The sequence below is a fragment of the Centruroides sculpturatus genome, unplaced genomic scaffold (assembly GCF_000671375.1).
Source record: "Centruroides sculpturatus isolate CEXI.00-Female unplaced genomic scaffold, Cexi_2.0 scaffold824, whole genome shotgun sequence".
Classification (NCBI taxonomy): Eukaryota; Metazoa; Arthropoda; class Arachnida; order Scorpiones; family Buthidae; genus Centruroides; species Centruroides sculpturatus.
The window spans coordinates 336537-360363 of record NW_019385313.1 but is presented as its reverse complement, the minus strand read 5'-3'; the positions used below and the strand labels follow the sequence as shown (position 1 = coordinate 360363).

The following is a 23827-nucleotide window of genomic DNA, read 5'->3' as shown; positions in this document are numbered from 1 at the left end:
ATCCCCGATTCAACTGACAACTTGAATTATCCCTCTCTCAGTGAAGCATGTAAGATTGCCACCGAAAGAACTGAAATAGCTCATGAAAGAAACAGAGATAAATATAACAGTCAACACCAAACTTCAAAGTAGGAGATCAAATATTACTACAAACCTTCCATCCAGACCAAGGAAAACTTGTTTCCAAGTATCATAGACCTTTCACCGTATTAAAGATTATTTCTACATTACAAGGAACTACTGACAGACCTGTCCAATCATTAAATAAATTAACTGATATTGTAAATATAATACAGCATGATTTTATCCACAATTCGACCAACTTTATATTTCTATCCGATAAATTGTGTAACACCCAGCCCAATCTCCCTGAGGCTCCATGATGTTGACTTTTCAGGAGGGGCATTTAGCATATTTTAAATTTTTGTAAACTTTGTATATATTTTTCTGTAATTTACTTTGTTAATCTCATTCCTTTTGGAATGAGGTTAACAAGAAAGAATAAAGGCAGTTCGAGTGAGGACGCTAACGTGAACAGACGTGTTATTTTCTTTTGTCTTGCTCACCCTACACTCGACCCTACGACTACGACTGCAAAATAAACGACTAGAATTATGTTTAGTTTTTAAAAAATAAAATATAATAATTTTAATAAAGTTTTGCCAATAGATGGCACTACATGTAAATCGGTAAATCTAATAATTTACAGAAATCCATCTATAATTTCTAATATACATTCCACCCCAAAATATCTGACATTAAGTTAGGGGTATATAAACATGAATGCCAGGTTTTGTAGCAATTGGTTGAATGGCCTAGGAGTGTATAGCAAACAAACATTCTCGTTTAAGTATATTGGTCATATAATATTTTAAGCAATAAATTATATGAATACTTTTTTAAAAATATGTTAAACTCAAGAAATTTTTTACATCAATACTTATCAAATCACATCAAGAAAGTGCTTATTGTTTGGATGAAAAAATGTTCAACATTGAATTGAGTAATTGAAATTGAAATAGAAATAACTAAGTTAAACATAAAACAATAACATATTTCCTGTAAAATAGGCATAAATTACCAAGTAGTAATTTCATATTTCTTGAAAAATATTATTAAATAAAAAGCAAAGACACTATTTGTAGATGTTACTGCTCCAACTATTTTTCTGAATTATTCAAAAAATTTGTTTAATTTAAGATAAGAAATTTCTTAAATTATCAATAATTTAAAAATTAGAAGTATATTGAATAAATTTGTTCAAAGTTAATATTCAATTAATACAGTCTGAGTGATGCATTACATCAATTTGATTCTGTGATCACACCAATCAGCATGAGATGACAATTTAATTTTGCTGTTGACTGTACATATCAAAAGAATCATTAAGACCCACAATACTCCAAAAAGACTGATGAGAAAATGGATCAACAGAAAAGACCAGACTTTTATGTTCTTTAGCTAGCATTAAAATTATTTCTTTTGTGATGCACAGCCATGTTTATTTGCCTACTATGCAATCAATATCTTTGTGATCTCAGATAATAACAATGGGACTGCAGTTTTGTTGTGGCCAAAAGATTGGCCCAGTTAGTTTCATTCATTTTTATCAAGTCAGTCACTAGACTTCTGGCCTGAACATATGGAATTTTTCTTACTGAGCAACTACTAGTACTACCAGCTGAAGAATATTCCTAGTTATACATCAATAATAGTAATTTTTTAGCTTTTCTGCAATAGTCATATTAGATCAAACAAGTTTGTCTGAAATTATTATGTATGAAGAAGAGTATGGAAATAATTGCCAGACATAACTTTATCATGTAATTTGTATTGTTTTCTAACTTGTTACTTAAAATTTTTTTATGAAGAGAAAAATTTAAATAATCAAATAATCAAACTTGTTCTTGTTAGAATTGAGAAAATATAATGAATGATAGTAAAAGAGAAAAAAGGCACTTAAAACTGATATAAAAACAACTTAGTTATATCAGGTGATAGGGAACTAATATAAACATTTAAAAATACTATATGTAAAACTTACTTTAGATTTAGATTGGCATGCTTCATTCTCTTCTGGAGATTTGATTACTAAAAGAAAAATTTGCTTGTATAAATGACGTAATTGAATGAAAATTGTTAAGAGTTTACAGTAATAATAGTATATTAATTTAATTTAATTAATATTGCTTTCCTGACTGTTATATATATCAGAGGAAAAGTATGGCAATTGGTCAAAAAATGACCCCCCAGATTTTTATATATTTGGACACGGGACCTTGAAATGTCAAGAAATAGAAAAAAAAAACCCAAATTTTTGTGTGTGTGTGTGGAGGGGCACAATTTTGTTCATCATCTTTGAACTTTAATAACTTCTGTGTTTTTTGTCAAAAATTTCTGAAATTTTCCAGGGAGATTTAGGGGATTGATACTTTTAAATTTTGGTAATTAAAGATTGAAGGGGTAGGGAGATAGAGAGAGAGCCATTGTTTCTTCAGTAGGGTCAGACTTAATGATGATTTTACTCATTATTAGCATTTACAATTTTTTATAAAATCCTACTTTACCTTCAAAATTAAACCTTTTGCCATTTTATAATAGTTAAAAATATAAAACGTTTTTAAAATAAAATATAACAACAGATGGTGCCACCAAATGTTGCTGGGAAAGTTAAGCAACTTGTTGCTGGATTTTTGTAATAATGTTTCTTAATGCATACACAATAAGAAACTGTTACTTAATAATGTATTGCATGCATAATAAGTACAAAGCAATGAAACAATTTTCAAATGCATCAAATCATTAACATTCTCCTAGAGTTCCATTCTACTGAATCTATCAACTATTAATTAACTCAGACTTTTCTTTAAGATTTTTCTTTTTCTGTACCAAACAAACAATTTAAAAGATATAAGTACAGTAATACCCCGACTTACGCGAATCCGGAGTTACGCGATTTTCAAATCTCGTCGATTCGTCTTTTGTTTGAACACCACGCAACTCTTAATTACTCATTTCCCCCCACACTATTATTCGGCTTACATGTTCGGACGTGTTCGACATATAGCTACAATTTATTTTGTGTTATTTGTATGTATTTATATGCAAAATTATACCCCGACTTACGCAAATTCGACTTACGCGGTTATCGCTCGGTCCCACCTATCGCGTAAGTTCGGGGTATTACTGTATNAAAAAAAAAAAAAAAAAAAAAAAAAAAAAAAAAAAAAAAAAAAAAAAAAAAAAAAAAAAAAAAAAAAAAAAAAAAAAAAAAAAAGATAATTGTAGTCAAAAATACATTTCACAATGATTATTACTAAATCATTAATGATACCAGTGCAAGACGATCATTACATTCTCTAATTGGTTTGCAAAACTGTTTACCAAAACCTTTCCCATTTATTGTCAGCAAAGTTAGCTGAAAGATTCAAAACTGAAACCTCAGAATGAAGTGATTATGTCATCTTGTAATATAAGTGGATCATTATTAACAAACATAATAAAAATTATATGTTGATGAGTTAAGTGGATTTAAGGAGTTATTTATGTATAAAGTGAAAAAGAGATTACTCAGAATTGATCCCTGCTTAACTCCAATTAGTTGAAAAAAGTTCTAAAAATTGAAATAATTTAATCTGATAAAACAAAATATAATAGTAATTGTTAAACCAACTACTGAAGAAGTTATTAGTATATAAATTTTACCTAATTTATATAATGGAATCAAAGGCCTTATTAATATCCAATTTATAATACAAGTTGATTGATTGTCTTTGTTTTAATGTGCAATTATTTACTGAAACATCATCAGAATTCTGGGCTGAAATTTTTAATTATCTTTAAATTAAAAAAAAAAAAAAAAATCACATAATCACATGACTTCTGGTCTAGACCAGAAGTCATGTAATTTGTGAGGCCCAAGCAAGACTTGAGCTTGTGTTAAAGTGTCAAATCAGGGGATTGCGCTTTGATTCTAGTGCTCGTAAAAGAAAAAAACTGTAAAAAAAACAAGATACAAATAAAATCTGGAAGGAATAAAATTATTAGTTCAGAGGGAAAAAAGTTTTTAAATAACCTTAAAAGGAAATCTAGCATGGAGATTATGTGTCAGACTTACAAGAATTTGAAATAATAGTTAAATATGAGCAGGAGTTTCAAAGTGTGATTAATTTCCCTCAATTGAATAAAACAGTGTCCCTTTGTAGCCCAAAATGATCTATCTACCTGGATACAATAAACCAACCAATTGGAAAGCTAGTGATCCAGGGAAAGAATCCTTTAAAAGCCTGGATCTCAAGGACAAAGGCAGACTTTCTGTTGTGAGTTATCTAATTAGTCTTCAGTGCTCTATGTACAGTACAGACTATTCATACCTAATGACACCATTCTGCCTTGGACTGTTTTGGTTTTTGACATTTTGTCACCAAACTTCCCGACAATCGTAGAAATATCTCCACCGACTGCGCTGGGACCATCAACTCTACAGACCAGCTCCAACAGTTGATGAGAGACACTATAGAATGTAAGATTTAGTGTAAATAAATGGGTTTTTGTAACTGCAGCTATCTGCCTCATTTCCATCCATCCCACATTCAATAAATCCTGACATTTGTTTATCCCCAATTCAGCAACCTCACAAATTAATCATGGTCTCTAGCCCTAAACTTTTCATATCTGGTCTGCATTTTAAGGATTCTTGTCCCCTGTACATAACCCTTCTCTATTTTCATCTATCTAACTCTATTTGTAAGATTAATGAAGGACAGACAGAGACAGAGAGAGAGTACAGGTCTGAAATTTGGTAAATAATTTGGTTGCAATTTTCAAGTACATAGTAAATTACTTTAATAAATACAGTGAAAAATTATTTCATGAGCATGTATTTTGTGTGTTGTGCATGTCTGGAATAGCTATGTCTATGACAAACAAAACAAAAGCATTATACATCAAGGAATGTGATTGTGGCTTGATCATAGTATATTTAGTGTGTTTTTCTAAGACTGTCTGCGGTATAAATTTGAGGTATGGTTCCTGGGTGTATAGAATTGTATGTTTATGCATAAGTCTTTGATGTGTTTTGTTTTCTATTTAGTTATGTTGATGTAAATAGTCTGTGCTAAAAGATTGCAACTTGATGTGATATGTAGTATAACTCTTGTGCAAGATTGGCATTTCCTATAAGTGTTATGCCTTTTAAAACATACTTTTTGTGAGTTTTATGACAATTATAACTACTCCATGACCCAACCAGCAGTGAGCCTAGATTTAATCCTGGGTCTCCCAGAGCAGTATGCTGATGCCTTAACATGGCTGGATGGCTGAGGCAATTATCAGTCAGTTATAACCACTAGTACAATGCAGGACTGCAGGGCTGCGGAGTTGGTAAAAAAACACCTGACTCCAACTCCTGATAATTTTAGTAGACAGACTCAGGCAAAATTAAATACCAAGTCATTTTATGGGGGTCAGAGGCACTCACAGGGGCTACCTTACTCTGAACTCTGAAAGGAGCCTGGGGAGTTTATCCAAATACTTTTATAGTTAATATTTTTAATATTTAACTTACATTAATATTTATTTGTATAAAAAATTAATTTTTAACAAATATTTAATAAAAGGAGAAAGGGGGGGTGATAAAATTCTACATCTACATATATTCAACAGCATTTGCACTTCAATTTCACCCTTCCAGAAGAGTTAGTCCAACTAAAAAGTGTGCAATCTAGCTAGCTACTTCAGCCCCTCGTTCAGGAAAGAAAAATAAGTACTCTGATCAATTAGTCTGGCTCATTCAGAAAAATAGAGTACTTATTTAGAGCAGGGATAATAAAGGAATGATTCAAAAATATTCAAATTCAATTGGATCAAAATAATTTAACTACTAAATGCAAATGCTACAAAGAATACTACATATTTAATAAATTAAATTGATACATTTTGTATTTAAAATAAATGAATTATAACAAAATACGAAAAGATTTTTAAAAATTAATAAATTATAATAAATTTTCTTTAATTTAAGTAAAAAAACTAAATTTAAAATGTGGGAGTTGGAATCGACACATTTTTTCTGACTCTGACTCCTCTAGCCAGAAATTCCTCCCACCTCCGACTCCACATCCCTAGTACAAAGTAATTACAAGCAGATTCTACTGTGTTCATAAAGTATGCACATAAATTTTTAGGATTTGTTTATCAGAATAAAGGACACACTAACAAATTTTAAATCTTAGATATTTTGTATTTTAAAGATAAATTTTAATCTTACTGGTTCTTACTAGTTGATTTCTAAACTGCAAGGAATATGTGAAAATTAAAACTAAGATTACTTTTGAAATTTTGTTTGAACAATGATATTGAAAGAATAATATGAATTCAATAACTTAAAAAATCCCAACTTTAAAAGTTTGATGAAAATTTGATAAAGTTAAAATAGCAGTAATAATAATGAATTCATCTGAGGAAGAACAGCTTTTTGAATTCACTAACAGATAAAAATATATTTTTGCAAATTAATTTCAAAGAAACAAATTTGAGAACAGAAACATTATTTTCAATATTTTGTTCTATTTGTTTAAAAAAAAAAGTTAAGTTTATCAAGCATTATGACCACAGTCATTTTTAGATATCTATGAATTAACATTAATCCATAAATATATAGAACCCAAAAAACAAAAATTCCAACTGTAGACCCAGTGCTGAAACCTCACCTCTACTAAGCTATTATTTTTTCATTGAGATTGAGAGAACCAAAATTTTGATTTTTCAGATAATTGGTTTTATAAAAATTAATACTGAATCTTTATACATATAACTTTTAGTAAACCCTGATAATCCTAGATTCTTGAAATTCATCATTTTAAGTTTTTACATTACGCTAGTTTCTAAGGAAAAAACCATATGCAGTGGAATCTGCTTTTTGTAAAACACTTGGGACTTGTCTAAACTGATAATGATAACTGTCTGATAACATTAACAAGGTAAGTAAATGAGAATTTTCAGTAATTACAGTCTAGTTTAATTGACTGACATTAAAAAGGTAATGTTAAAACAGCTAAAACCTAACTCTTCAAGTTATACATTATAATTATTACTTCATCCAGCAATTTGAATTGCAAGAAAACAATGATTAAAGCAGTGATTAAGACTGATTTTCAAAAAATATTATTAATTAACGTTAGGCAATAGTTTTTCTTAGTCTCTTGGAACAGATTCACTGATAGAAGTCAGAGCTTTTGCTATTTCATTTTTAATTGATAACATTGTTGATAACAAGCACCCTTATTTTTTGGCAAATTGTAGATTGATTAAAATTTTCAAAATTGCCAATAATTTTTAAAGAACATTCTACTAATGCTATTGTTACAGGTGCTTTTGAAAATATATTTAAAGATACAGTTAAATTTCATATAGATTATTATTAAGTGCAATTTATTTAATTGCATGTAAGAGCATTATTTCAATATGATAAATCTAATTATTTTACTTTTTCAAATCATCACTTTCTAAACTTAACTGTATTTAACAGCTCTGACATTTTAAAATGTTTATTTCATTCATTTTTGTAAGTTGCTCATTTTTATAAAAATATTTTAAAATTTTTTATACTTTTCAGTTTACTTTTTAAAATAATTGGTACTGAAAAATAAAAAAGACAACTTATCCAAAAATTTTTTTCTATAGTAAAATCTGAATTGTGAACTTTCATATAATTCTTTATAACTTTCAACAAATTACATCTATAATCTTCAAAAAGTTGCACTACTTATAATGGTTTATATAAGACTGATGGATAAGGTCCCATCAGTAAGACCTTTTGTAAAAAAAAATAAATTTAAAACAATAACTTTTTAAGCTAATAAAAAAAACTGAAGTACAAAAGCCTTGTTTAAAGGCTTACATTAATAATAATTTAATATAGCTTTTTCTTATAATTTTAAGAAAAAAATGTTTTTGGAGTCTCAAAATTCTCTCTTCACTTTGAAATGCACAAACTGACTACAGAAGAAAATAAATCTGCTACTACCACCACCACTATCCTGAGCAAACTGATCAAAGATGTCAAGAACAAAATTTAGAATGTGAAAAACTAAAAAAAGTAATCAATGACTGAATCTTGAAAGCTCTCAGCAGAATCCTACATTAACAAAGTAATGAATCAATATTGTGATTGTGAGAACTAATTCTGTATGATGAGAATAAAAATAACATCTTAGAGATATGAAAATATGTACAGTACATCCAAAGTCCTTTATCAAATTTTTCATCAGCAGTTTAATGTGTGAGAACTGACAGGAGCACAACAACTTAGCAATACATTAAATCTGTGACAGAAAAAGATGTATACATTTATATGTATAATGAAAAGAGCACAATACCATAGAGCCAACTCAAATAGTTCAAGTTTAAAATAAATTTCAATTAGTATTTACATAAATATATTCTGCATAAATAAAATCATAAATAAATTAAATCAAGTCTATGTTGATATAATGTATATAGATTAGAAATATCTATAAATATGATTGTAAGATTTTTCTCAATGTGACACTTTGTAAACCATAAAGATGTATTCAGCTGAAACTTTGGAACCTGCTTCAAATGAACCCTGACTATAACAGAGATTCTGATTACACAAGCAAGGTTTTATAAGTACAGGAAATCCTTGTTAATTCAAACTCGTACAGTTCAAAATTCCATTAGTTTGTAACTGTACTTTTGTCCTGGCCGGGAATATAGAGATTTACACATTAAGGAATTTGGTTAGTTCAAAATACAGCTACTTCAAAATTCAAAATGAAAATTCTGTCCAAATACACATATGTTAACTTGTTCATTTAAATCAAAATGCCTCCATACTATAAGAGAACAATAGACCAAGAACAACTCTAATCTGGTCATCATGTCTTTGCTTTTACATTAACACATTTTCGGATGTCACCTTATCCATGGACTATTGTTTATTCTCATATCTCATAAAATACGGCTGGGCAAGCTTGAGCTACAATAGCAGATTGAAATATTTGTAAGGTTCTAGGCTACTAGATTTGGACAACTTATTACTATTTGGGCTGCATTTCGAGGAATTTTGCTTTACTTTTTATAAAACCTATCTGGGTGGGAACCTGTGAGGTTCTCACTGAACATGTGCTGTTTACATGCAGTTTATTTATATTATTAATGATAATTAATTAACGAAAGTAGCATTCTGTGTACTTAATAAATTACATCAATTAAGCAAATGGAATATGGCTATGTGGCATACTGTACAGAAACAGAAATAAGTAATTCTCAGATAATTTGAAGTCTTGATTATTTTGTCCCTTGAATTTTGAACTAAGGATTTTTCTGTGTATTTGTATGTTTTTGGACTTGTTAATTCTGATAAAACATTATCTATAATTATTATAATAAGCAAATTCTACTGTATGTATGACGACATTGACAATGATTGCATGAAATGTTTCAGCAGAAGTATACTTCTTGTATTAATGTCCTCTTCTGAATGAATTTTTGGTAATAATTGTATAATACTGTATAGTTATGTTATGAGAAAAAGCTCATAAAAGAAAAATTTTAAACTTTGACACCTAATCAAATGTCTTGGTATCAAGGTTTTATAAGTACAGGAAATCCTTGTTAATTCAAACTCGTACAGTTCAAAATTCCATTAGTTTGTAACTGTACTTTTGTCCCGGCCGGTATGATAAACAAGTGTTATCTGTCTATCATTACTTAGTATTAATTTTCTCTGCATTATTTTAAATTATGGCATTTTATACATACAAATTAAATAATAATTGCTAGTAAGAAATCTATTGTTTAAATTTTTTTTAATTTAAAAAATTATTTGTAGAATGATGCAGAAAATTGCCCCTGACCACTTTCAACATCCAATGCCAGTGTTAGTAATTTTATAAAATAAAAGATAGCAATAAAAAGTAAAGATTTATCTTTTGATGTATACTTATAAAAAATAATACAACTAGAAATTAAAGACACATTAACAAACTTTTATATTAATTATTGTCATCTATAATATTTCATATGATTATTTAAATTTTGTGCACAACAATGTAAATTACCTCGTAATCCAGCAGCAACTAATGCACCTAATCCTACACGATGAGAATTTTGTAAATTTCTCTCTTTGGATCCAAATTTTAGAGGTGAAGTCATTCTGACATCCCATTTGATATTATAATTTTGATCTAAAATAAAACTTTTAATAAGCAATTCATCAATTGTTAAGATAAAAATATATATATATTTTATTTTTTACCTTCTTTTGATGGTGTAGTTTTTGGCCTGCTATTTAACCACTGATCAAGTTCCAATAATCGACGACTGGCCATCGAAGGTGTACCAGTTACCGAACATTTGATGGTTTTATAAGATGGCCTTAATGTCAATAATTTAGTGGAATTATGAGGCTGGAAGTTAAGTAAGTTTCTCTTTGATTTTCTGAAAGACTGAACATTAGATTGTGGTGCTGGAGGAAGATAAGGAAGAGATTCAGTGCTAATGGTTTGTTTCAAGCCTTGCATTGTATTAGAATTAGATGAAGCTGAGTCATTAGGGTTGAGCATATAAGAAGAATTACTTTTAGTTTCTTTTGAACTGGAAGAACAACTCTTATTTTCCATACGGCTAGATAAACCACTGCCTAATTTATGGGAACTTTTATGACTACGAATGGAAGAATTCAAGTTATTTACTCCAACTAGTGGTAACAGTCTGCAAGATTCACCAACAATCTCTTTGTCTTGGGAGTTCTCTGATTCACTTTTAATTCTGTTGGACATATTTACAGTTACTGTTTTATTTTCAGGATTTAGAGGAGGCAGTCGTAAATGCTTATCCAAACTGACATTTTCTGGAATTTTTTCGGATGTTGGTGATTTACTTTTTATTACAGGAGTAACTTGCGCCTTTCTTCTAGACTAAAAAAGAGGAAAAACAATATTGTCTAAAAGATATTTATTTTTAATTATTTTTTAAAACAATTTGTATAAATCTGATTTTCTCATTATTTAAGATAATTCTTAAAAATACAAAATAGATTAGAAGCTTCAACTGAATTGCATAAGCACAACTTTAAAAATTCATCCTGAGGAAACAATTTTTGAAAAGCATACAATTCTATTTGAAAAATAATTAATAGTCTTAAAAATATATATAAATCTAAAAATTTTTTAATATAAATATCAAATTAAAATTTGATGATACACTACATATAGTTAGAATGACTTTATATCAAAGTTATACATGTTCTTTGATTTGTTCAATAACTTTACTAGTGAGGTTGAGACCAAAGTTTTAAACGCGAAAATGTGTTGTCGGACATTCAGCACTGCTTTCCTGTAAGCCTAGAAGTTTGACAATGGTGTTTGGAATGTCGAGCATGATTCCACTGACTATCCAAACATCACTGTCAAACTTCTAGGTTTACAGGAAAGTGGCGCTGAATGTCTGACGTACACGTTTTCGCATTTAAAACTTCAGCCTCAACCTCGCTATTCTCTATATTAATTATACTTCAGAAAGCACAGAATTGAATAATTGATTTTTAAATAAGTTTTTAACATAGTTATTTAATATTGTTGTAATCAAAGTAACAAAATAAATTCATTTCTTTTTACAAAATTGAATAATTTATTAAATTTACTTAAAAAAAATAAATTATTATATAGTCAACTTGCAGTAATACAAACTGATAGGGAAACAGTTGTTAGTTTGTTTAATGAAAATTCATATTAATAATATTTAGGATCAAGGTTAAGATTACAAATTTAGGGAGTTAAGGCATAATAGGTAATCTAAATCTCAAAATTTCAATAGTTAACTTTATTTAATAAATGAATTCAAAATAAAATTAAATGTTTTTACAAAAACAGATTAATGTTCTAAATGATTTTCAAATTAAATGAAATGAGGAGGAGACAGTATTCACCCTTGAAGTGTGAAACAATATATCAGAGTGGTTAAACAAAACAAAGCTAAAAGAAATCAGTTATTTTTTCTGTTGATGATTGCTTGTAAAAGTAGAAAATATTTTTTTGTGCCAAATTTGGCATTGCCATATGCACTCCCCAATATACAAACTAACACATATTTTCATGGGACTGCATCCATTTAAAGGGGTAGGCACTCATATTTTCTGAGTATAGTAGAATGGTCCACTAAAATCAGATGTTTGAATTGCTCTACAATTGACGGTTGAATCTGTCTTTGCTTACTAGGAGAAGAAAATTATTCTATTCAAAATGGAACATTTATTACAGCATCACTTTTTATTGTTTAAATCAAAAAGTGTAAACAACAACCATTATTGGAAATAAGGTTATTTCTTGGGTTGTGAAGATAATTTACAGTTTGATTTAATGAATTCTGGTAAAATTGTTATTCACTTTATCTCTTGAAAATTAACAGTGTGATGATGGTGTTTTGCCAGGGCAATAGCAAAATTTGCTTTAACACCAGAATTCGCTTTATTGGGGTTTGTTTTAAGGTGAGTCAACTGTATTTAAATATTCTGATTCATAAAATCTTTCACTTTCACAATTCTGGCTTGAATATATTTAATGTTGTCAGAAGTAAAAAAATTTATATTATTTGTAAGTAAAAAACAAAAATATGTAGTGATAGGACAATAATAAGGAAAATTTTCTGATTTTAGTTCTCTTGATAAAATACAGTAGAACCTCCATTATCCGGACCTCTATTATCCGGATTTTCGATTATCCGGATTGTTCAAAATAAACAAAAATTTTACGAATTTGCTGATTTGCACTTGGCGAATTACGACACTGTTTATGTACGTGACGGAATGCATAACTTTTTTTGTTTCAACAACGTCTCACCCATCACAGTGGTCGTAAACTCTTAAATATATTTTACGTAGTAATAAAAATATAACTTGACATACGTATTTATAAATAATTTATATTCAAATTACATCATTTCTATGACCAAGGGCGGCGTAAGGCATAGACGACGTGGGCCACCGCCTATGCCTCGCGGTCTGAAGGGCCTCGCGCCTCGAAGGTTTACGCATTACCTAGAAGCCGTGAACGCGACGAAAAAATTTTACTCGTCATAAAACGATAAATAGTTTGTCAAATTTTTATTCATAAAAATGCAGTTTCAACTGCTTTTTATTTTATAAAATCCGTCTTCTTGCGCCACCAGAGGGCCTTTTAAACAATAGGTAGTCTGTTAGCGTTGGTCAGTAGTAGTCCAAATTCAATACGAACGTTTGTTTCTTGAAAATTTGACCACGATTTAAATACAGTATTTACTTTTAATATCACCGATATGTCATCGAAAAGAAAACGTGTTGTATTATCATTAAAAGACAAATTGAAGTATTTGTTTCGATTATCCGGATTTTTCCTTATCCGGACTACCTTCATCCCCAATTAGTCCGGATAATCGAGGTTCTACTGTATTAAAAATCCTAAGGAGATAACAAGTCTGACTTTTAAACATACTGATGATTTTATATAAGACAAATACAATTAATATCAAACAGGTTACACTCAATGTGAACAAAATGTAGCTCCTCTTAAATAAGATTAATTTTATTAATGTGTAATCATTTAATGCATCTTGTAATATTTTGAACTTTATATAATTATTTCAGGTTTAAAAGTATCTTTTAAGAAATATATGATACTTGTAAGATTAAATTTAATTTTAATTAATAATTAACTTAAATCATGGAATATAGTGATGACATTAAAATGTCTTCAAATTATAATGCTGGCTGTTATGGGAAAAGTAATTTTAAATCAAGATTAGATTTTTAGATACTTTTAATAAAATCTTACTGTTTTTTTAATGGAAAGAGATTGCATTTGTTGCTGTAATAAGGCCATTTTTTGTCTGGTTATTTCATTTTCTTTACGTCTTTCTAGAGTCTCTTCATCCACCTCCTCATCAGTTAAGTTTTTGATGGATGTCTCACTGCTATAAAAACATTATTTATCATTAATAACTTTAATACATCTATATCATATATAAATATTTTGAAAAATACAGACCTCACTGATCCAGAAAGACGAGAAATATTGCTGTCAGTTCTGTCAATGACAGTGTACATGTGTACTTTGTCACCATCATGAAACACTAAGACAGTTAATGGTTGGCCACTTGATAATCTTTCTGAGATTTCATCACTTAAATAATTACAATAAACATCTTTTAATATAGTCAAGAAAATATAAATTTATATTTTATAAAAAATAAATATCATACCTATTTCCTTCAACATAATCAGAAATATCTTGAATTTGTCTGCTCTCTACCGACACTGTTAAAATAAATACATATTATAACAATTAATTATAAAAATGCAATAAATATTTAAATATTTTGATTCCTTTAAAAGAAACTAATTGAAAAAGCTGTGTAAATAGATATCTATTAAGCAACTTTGTAGTTTCAAACAATTTGATGTTTCACAAAAATAAAGCATTGATGAGCTTGAAATACTAACTTATTCCAAATAAAAATTTATTCAAACTATGTCAATAACCTTTCAAAAAAAATATTAAATAATATCTTGGATCTGAAAAAATCCAAAATGTTTCTAATTTTCCGATCTTTACCATTATAAAGATTAATTTACTGTAATGAATGAGCTTTTATTTTGCATAATAGCAGAATCAAAAGAAGGAAGAATATATTAATCTTTCCGTACAATTTACAAAATAAAAAAAAAAAACCTTATGTTTGCCCTAGTTATTAAAACATACTTTTCAAATGCTAAAGTTTATTATTTTCTATTTTATTGGAGATGTTTAGATTATTTTTGCTAATCCTAGTATTTACAAACTTTCATCAAGAGCAGAAATTATAGTAAAAAATTCATATAATCAAATTTATTACAATAATTTCTACCTCTAATGATAATTTTGAAAGCCCAAACATATTTAATATTAAGGAAAATAGTCTGAACATCTCTAATAAAGCAGAAAGTAATAGATTTTGCCCCAATTCTAAGGTCTATTCTATTTTGGTCAAGATACAAAGATTTAATTCATCAGTACCAACGGCATTGAGTCTTACAATACAATAATTTCTTTTCAATTTTTCATTAAACTTTTTACAGTAAAATTAAATTCATGTTCAAATTTTTTCTTTTGGATTTTTGAAACATTAATTTCACAAAGATTATATTTAGGAAAAATATATATAATCTTTGTAATATTAATGTTTCAAAAATCCATCCTGATTTTCAGATAAATGTTAAATTATCAAATGTTATATGAAAAGTTTTTTAATAATATGACATGTTTAAAATAACATTTTCAGAAATGAAACATCTTTTTTATTGATTCAAATACTACTTTCTCTTGGGTTATAAAATATTTATGAAGTCATAAAAACTCTCATTCATTAGGAATTAATAACAGGATGCAGATTGAACAAATTTTAACTGCATTACTTCCTATTTGTAGTTTCCTGTATGTTAATATTTAATGATTTTTATGTCAAATTAAAAAATAAATTTCTTAACTAAATGAAAATTCAGTTATCATAATTAATAATGTATCATACAGTGTGGTCCTGTCTACTGTCAATGTGAGTGAACTTTTTAACAGTTAGTGAAAAATTAAATATAAAACTTAGACAGTTTAAATTAGAACTAATGTAATACAATAGTATTTTAATTTTTATTTTGATGCTTGTTGCTGGTATTGAACCAAATTTAGAATCTTTAGCAAAATCTCTAAGAGGATGACCTCTTGACTAGGAATAAATCAAATATGTAGTCAAAATACATTGGGAAAACTGAGTTGCACATTATCTTTTTATGTTCAAAAATAATGTAAACACAAAGTAAACAAACTGGATTTTCCAGTATTTTAAGTGAGTACTCTTTGCAATTGTTTCTGAACTTCTAAACTATAGAAATCATGATATTTCAATGGCAGCTCTAACAAAATTAACCAATCTTATTAACATTTGTAATAAAAACTAATCAACCAACTATAATTAGTTACAGAAGATAAGTTTGATTCATCAATGACAAAATTAAACTGCTAACAGAAAAAAATTTATGAAATTTAAATGAAATTTCTTGATAAATAGTAATAATCAGAATAGAATTATGTTATTTAGTTGTCCTAAATTTCAAGATCAAAAAAATAATGGATAAAAGGCCAATTGAAAATTAAGGATATAGATAATGAAAACTGAAATGTTCCAATTAAGAAATATAAAAAGAGATATGATAAGAATTATTTTTAGATTGGTTTCTGATATAAACCAGTTTATTTCCTCATTTATAACAAAGCAAAAAAGATATCTTGTAAGTTTCCTAAAAGATTATGCAAATATTAATAATCTTACAAAAGAATTGTGAGAGAGAAAAAATTATTTGATTCCATCCTATATTGCTGGAAAAAAAAAACAGGAACTAAAGGCAACTTGATTACTTTCTTTTATGAGAGAAATAAAATGACAGTGTTAGTATTCACAATATAGTAAATACAGAGAACTTTTAAAATTTTCTTTAAATTAATCCTTAGATCAATCTTGATTAAAAATGATGAGTCTGTACAAAAGGAATACAAAAAAGTTTTCTAAATATAACCTTCAGAGAAATTTAAATGTTATTAATTAGAATTGTTAAGGATGAAGGAATAAACTGGATTCAAATCAATTCTCTGCAGACTTCAATTGAATTTGAAATAAATGGAACAAACTTTGTTGATGTATCAATTGGAAAAACATTTTCATATAGAGACTGATATTATATGCATTATTTCTGCTCTGGTACTGAAAAATATGTCTTTGCCTCCAATTTGGAGTTATTTGTCTTCTAATTAATTGGATCAAAATTAAACAATCATAGTTTCAAACTATAAACTAATCTCAATTTTAGTTTAAAAAATTTGTTGCTTTTTTTTTTACTTTCTTGAGTGTCTCCAATGGAATTTTGTTAATGAACAATAAGTACAAGTGTTTCATAATTGTTTATTGTATTTGTGAAAATTCTAGGTGTTAATTTAATTCAAATTTCCTATTAGCAGATGAATATCTGTACTAGTTATCAATATATGCACAGAATGCCTCAAGTGCAGACATAGCTGGTTTGGAGTATACATTGAATCAACAATTTGCTATGGAATAATCTATTGCTTTTAGCCCTTAATATTGTTCAACACTTCTTCTTTAGGTGTCTTCTCCTGTCAGGAGGTTGTCAACCATTTCACGCCACCTTGATCTATCTTGTGCTTCTCTTGAACACTCTCCGTATGTTAAGTACTTCCAATTCCTGATGTTGTCGAATCAGTTTATTCTTGGCCTACCCCTGCCTCTTTGCCCTTCAATCATTCCTTCCAGTAATAGTTTTTGTAGGCTTTGGTACATGTCCGAGATAACTCACTTTTCTTTTCCTTACCACTTCTAGCTTTGTAGTTGCCAGGATATCTTCATTTGTTCTTCTTGCCCTCCAAGGAATTCTCAGCATTCTTCGAATCGTCCACATTTCAAATGCCTTCAATTTATTTTCATTATTTGCATTCATTGTCTAACTCTCTGCTCTGTAAAGCAGGGTTGACCAAATAACATTTTGCCAACCTAATTCTTGTTTGTATACTAATCTTTGTTGATGTCAACACTTGTTTCATGTTTGTAAAGTTTAACACTTAGTCTAGATCAAATAGACACATATACGTACGAACTTATCACACTGGTGATCTAGACTAAGTGTTAAACATTTAGCTATCTTCAATGCTGGCTTAATTTAATAATAATTTTTATCTGATGTGAAACCAATGTGTGTTACCCATTTCCAAAACAGTTGTCACTTCTAGCACGATGTATTTACAAAACAACTTTAAAGTCCATTTACAGACCTTCATTATACACAGTTTATTATTTTTAAATAGATAATACTCTTATACAAGTATTTTGTAAAATTCTTATTCAAAATGATTGCCACAAGTATTATTTGATATTAACTTTTTAGTTTTATTCTTCATTACAGCTATTTGATATTCACACCCCCTTCCGTAACTCATATAAACTGATATGTGAAACAAAAATGTTTCACATATCAGTAGGAATATAACAACAGAAAAAAAAATTTGATAAGTAGTAAAATCTGACAAATGTATATTAATAGAAAAACAAATATTATAGGAAAATAATAAATGCATGTATTTTGATTGAAAATAAGAAAATTCTGAATTACATGAATGTTTTTGCACTCCATCTTTTGGGTATATTTCCTAGTTTACATACTACTGAAATAACATTTACTCAATCATCATATTGAAACTGATTTTGTAAATTAGAATATATAACAGTTTACAAAATTAAATGTATAAAAATTCTATTAAAAATAATATTTAAACATTTTTGTAACATCAATATTTCTTATGTCACTTGGTCCTATGGTTTTCCAATTGGCTTACATCACATTTTTGTATGTAATTTTGAATTTGAAAAACTATTATATTAACAACAAACTTTATTATTATTAATTAATTTTTTACTTGCTTCAATAATCATCATAAAATAGACAATGATTCATGAAATTTTGATTACTTTAAAATCAATATCATCATCATCATCAAATATTTCCATTAACAAATAGAAAAATAAAGTTGTTTGTGTTTTTGTAATGTAAAGTAGTTGGAATTAAAAGTACATAATTTGTATATTCTGTATTAAATTTTTAAAAAAATTTCTATTCTTTTTACACTGACAACATACAGCATCATATATGTTTATAATAACTAACTGCATTTACAGAACAAAAAGATATTGATTCCATATTTAAATGAAGTAGCATGTCACTTGATCATTAACTTTGTATTGCTTTGTTTATATCTGATAATTCATGGAATCAATATAACTAGATTCAAATTTATGTATTACATTGGTTAGCAAAATTTGCTTTTTTCTTTGGGAAAAGCATTGTCCTCAGAACAGTTTGATTACAGTAGGAATAATTTTTTTAATGATGAAAAAATATGTAAATACACAAACAAAAAGATTGATTTTTATTGATATTACTTTCATTCTTTCCAATTTTATAAGACTACATTATCTTTTTCCAAATTGTCCTACTTTCCAATAATAATATTTTTAGTAATATATCAATCATTAGCTAGATGATAATTATTAATTTATGAAATTATTGAATTTGTGAAATAGTCAGGAACAATGAGAGGAGGAATAAGCCAAAGTCCCTGGGACCTGGATTTGAATCTGTATATTGAAATTGTAGTTATAAAGTCTAAAATCAATATATACAGTGGAACCTCAGTATACGACCTTAATCCGTTCCTGATGTTTGGACTTATACCGAATAGGACATACACCAAACCAGCCTTTCCCATAAGAAGTAATGTAAAAATGATTAATCCGTTCTCATGTAAAAAAAATGGCTGGCTTTAAACATCTCGCTTTCCTGGCTAGTTCCTGCTTGATTTTTCATGCGATCAGCATGTATCTTTTTACATGCTTTATCTTTCTCGCAAATAATTGCTTCTAATAGGATGTCGCCAACACACTGTTTTTCAGTTATCCAAAGCAAAAGCAATTTCTCACATGATATAATGTCTTTGATTTCTGTTTATAAATCGATTTAACCCCTTTTGCAACGTTAGTAGATTTAATAATGTCTTTATTTTTCACGATTGTCGATATATTGTCATTCTCGGAATAAAGTATGCAACAGTTAAATCTCGAACACGCATGCCACCTTCATATTTCTCAATAATCTCTTTTTTCAGTTCCATTGTGATTCTAGTAATTTTTTTAGTTTTCTGTTGCTTTTCATTTGCCTTTTTGCAATTCATGATTAATAAAAATAATAAAATTTTACTTACAAATTAAAATCAGAAGAAATTTAACAAAGTTATAAACCGTGGCACTGCGAACGTCTAGTCTGGCCTAGTACACTGATAGTGCTACTTGTTCATAGATGGTGTGTATGATTAAGTCGTATACCGAGCAAAATTTGTTTCGTCCAAACAGGATGTATTCCAAATTGGACGTATTCTAAAGCAGATGTATACCGAAATAACAGTATATAATTTTAAGCACAAGAAAAAAAAAATGTAATAAATTGACAACGTCATATCAGAAGGGATAAAGGGGCTAGGAAGTCCAACCTCTGGGCTTGCCATAATCATGGAAGTTATGTATACATCAGATAACAATTAGTATAACATTAAATATATTAGGAAAAAATAAATGGTATAGTTAAATCCTTCCAAAGTTCAAAATTCATTAAATTATTATGAGTATAAAAGGTTAAATCTGAGATACTAATTTAAATAATATTCTACAACAAATAAATTGTCAATGACCCAAACCATTGTCAAAATGAATTAAATAAGAGATTATAAATCTCTAATTTCATTGATCTTGCACTCACAAATCTTAGTGTAAAATAGCAGAAGTTTACTATAGACAAAAACCCTCGCAACAGTAATTTATAAAATATCAAAATTTGATTTTTAAATGTAAAATTGTATTCAAAACAACCTATCTTTAAAAATGTTTGCCATTTATTTAATATTTTTAGAAAATAATTTCTTTAAAGTGAAACTGAGGTTTATTCTTTTAAAAAAAAAATTAAGACAGATAATATATATACCTCTCTCACAAGGTAATTGATCTACATATCATAAAGATAATAAATGTAAGATTTAACAGGCTGATTTTATCAATATTTATTAATAAATTTAAATATCAAATGCTAAACATGACTTTCAAAAACTGATAATTTTTATGCATGCAAAACCCATTACTGTCAATATCAATGTTGAAATTTTCCAATATAACTTATTCTCACAAAGAATGTTAAACTCTAAAAAATTCAAGATTTTTGGATTGCTGCCAAAACTTGCTAACCATTGTCTGGACTAAATTAAAATATTTCCCATCCAATTTAATACGACTTATTTAAGTATATAATATTAATAGAAATGAATCACTTAACAACAAAGTCAAAATTTAGAATAAAAACTAATGACAGAGTGGAGTTCTAAATGAAAATGAAAATACAGATTATAAATCAAAGCCAAAAATTAATAATCTAATTAAACATATTCTTAATATAGATGATAATGATAAAGTTCCAAAACTATTAAAATTAAATGATATGTAGATTTTTCTTCATCAATGAACAACTCTCAAATATCATACTACCCGAAAAATATTAAATAAGATAAAGAAGTTGAATGTTTACTTTATATTTGATGTTCAAAATATGTTAATTTTTGAGTACTCAATCTGAAGATAGGACAAATTTGTCCTATAAAAGTTTTATCTCAATAAATTTCTGACTTCAACTTATTGTTTTTCCTTTTATCTTAGATTTTTGTCAATAAACAAACAAAATATAAGGCATAAATTTTAGTGAATTAAGCATAATCTGTATTATAAATAAATAAAACTTATTCTAATTTTTATCAAAGCTAGAATATGCGTAGTCATTAAAAAAATCACCAACATAGATTTGTTTAATTATAGTTTATGAGAAGTTATAAATCTTACGTAAGTTATATAATTGCATGTTTATTTATTTCTTAATTCATTATTCTTTATTATATGTTGTAAAGATTTATAACTTTATTATATTTGATTTCTTTTGAAGATAATGGCACCTTAACATATTGATTATAAACATAAAAAATTTAACTTTATTAGATTCAAATATTAAATTTGATAAAATCACTATTTGATGTAAAATATCAATGTAAATTATAATGCTTCTAACTAGGTACATATTTGTAAAAAAATAAATTATTATATAAAAATAAAATAACATTTCTAAAAATTGCAATCAAATTAAATTTTTGCAAACAAGTTATAGAAAAGCTACAAGAACCAAAGTTATTTACATTAAATTTGCCAGAAAATTAAATATTCTTATTGTAGATATAAACTAATTTTTACCCCTTGCAATACATCTTAACTGCAAAGCTTTACAGTTCTGCAGAAATGCCCAACTTTATAATAATTAAATATTTTTAATACCGATATTGCAATAACAAATTATTGTCTTAAATTCTATTTGAAAAATCAATTTCTAAATAACAGAAAAACTGAGTTTTTACATAAAACTTTACCTCTTCTAGTATTGATTGGGCCACCTCTCATTCCAAGAACAAGTTTCAGCGTTGCACCATCTGTTATACTATAATCCTGCAAGCAAAATTCATCTTCTAACTCTTGAGTCTGCCATATTAAATGTTGCTGAGCAATTGGTATACCTAAAATACAATAAAATTCTATAAATAGGATATAAGTTCATATTTATTTGAAATATTATACATTTACTTTTTAAAGTACTTTTATAGGNCTTTATTATATTTGATTTCTTTTGAAGATAATGGCACCTTAACATATTGATTATAAACATAAAAAATTTAACTTTATTAGATTCAAATATTAAATTTGATAAAATCACTATTTGATGTAAAATATCAATGTAAATTATAATGCTTCTAACTAGGTACATACTTGTATGTAAAAAAATAAATTATTATATAGTCAACTTGCAGTAATACAAACTGATAGGGAAACAGTTGTTAGTTTGTTTAATGAAAATTCATATTAATAATATTTAGGATCAAGGTTAAGATTACAAATTTAGGGAGTTAAGGCATAATAGGTAATCTAAATCTCAAAATTTCAATAGTTAACTTTATTTAATAAATGAATTCAAAATAAAATTAAATGTTTTTACAAAAACAGATTAATGTTCTAAATGATTTTCAAATTAAATGAAATGAGGAGGAGACAGTATTCACCCTTGAAGTGTGAAACAATATATCAGAGTGGTTAAACAAAACAAAGCTAAAAGAAATCAGTTATTTTTTCTGTTGATGATTGCTTGTAAAAGTAGAAAATATTTTTTTGTGCCAAATTTGGCATTGCCATATGCACTCCCCAATATACAAACTAACACATATTTTCATGGGACTGCATCCATTTAAAGGGGTAGGCACTCATATTTTCTGAGTATAGTAGAATGGTCCACTAAAATCAGATGTTTGAATTGCTCTACAATTGACGGTTGAATCTGTCTTTGCTTACTAGGAGAAGAAAATTATTCTATTCAAAATGGAACATTTATTACAGCATCACTTTTTATTGTTTAAATCAAAAAGTGTAAACAACAACCATTATTGGAAATAAGGTTATTTCTTGGGTTGTGAAGATAATTTACAGTTTGATTTAATGAATTCTGGTAAAATTGTTATTCACTTTATCTCTTGAAAATTAACAGTGTGATGATGGTGTTTTGCCAGGGCAATAGCAAAATTTGCTTTAACACCAGAATTCGCTTTATTGGGGTTTGTTTTAAGGTGAGTCAACTGTATTTAAATATTCTGATTCATAAAATCTTTCACTTTCACAATTCTGGCTTGAATATATTTAATGTTGTCAGAAGTAAAAAAATTTATATTATTTGTAAGTAAAAAACAAAAATATGTAGTGATAGGACAATAATAAGGAAAATTTTCTGATTTTAGTTCTCTTGATAAAATACAGTAGAACCTCCATTATCCGGACCTCTATTATCCGGATTTTCGATTATCCGGATTGTTCAAAATAAACAAAAATTTTACGAATTTGCTGATTTGCACTTGGCGAATTACGACACTGTTTATGTACGTGACGGAATGCATAACTTTTTTTGTTTCAACAACGTCTCACCCATCACAGTGGTCGTAAACTCTTAAATATATTTTACGTAGTAATAAAAATATAACTTGACATACGTATTTATAAATAATTTATATTCAAATTACATCATTTCTATGACCAAGGGCGGCGTAAGGCATGG

General features: G+C 27.7%; 1 protein-coding gene across 2 annotated transcripts in view; it reads right to left on the bottom strand.

The window, feature by feature from the left end:
* LOC111637511 overlaps window positions 1-22269 on the bottom strand; it is a 30491-nt gene extending 8222 nt beyond the window's left edge. The window contains exons 1-8 of one of the 2 annotated variants that reach the window (XM_023383018.1): window positions 22104-22269; window positions 14260-14314; window positions 14046-14180; window positions 13833-13971; window positions 10604-10943; window positions 10283-10492; window positions 10086-10211; window positions 2045-2091 (exon numbers count right to left, since the gene is read on the bottom strand). In XM_023383018.1, the coding sequence (XP_023238786.1) occupies window positions 2045-2091; window positions 10086-10211; window positions 10283-10492; window positions 10604-10943; window positions 13833-13971; window positions 14046-14180; window positions 14260-14314; window positions 22104-22134 (1083 nt within the window). In that variant the 5' untranslated portion in view covers window positions 22135-22269. Of the gene's footprint in view, window positions 1-2044; window positions 2092-10085; window positions 10212-10282; window positions 10944-13832; window positions 13972-14045; window positions 14181-14259; window positions 14315-22103 lie in introns of both variants that reach the window. The other variant, XM_023383017.1, reaches the window with a different exon arrangement.
* Between the last annotated feature and the right edge of the window lie 1558 nt (window positions 22270-23827).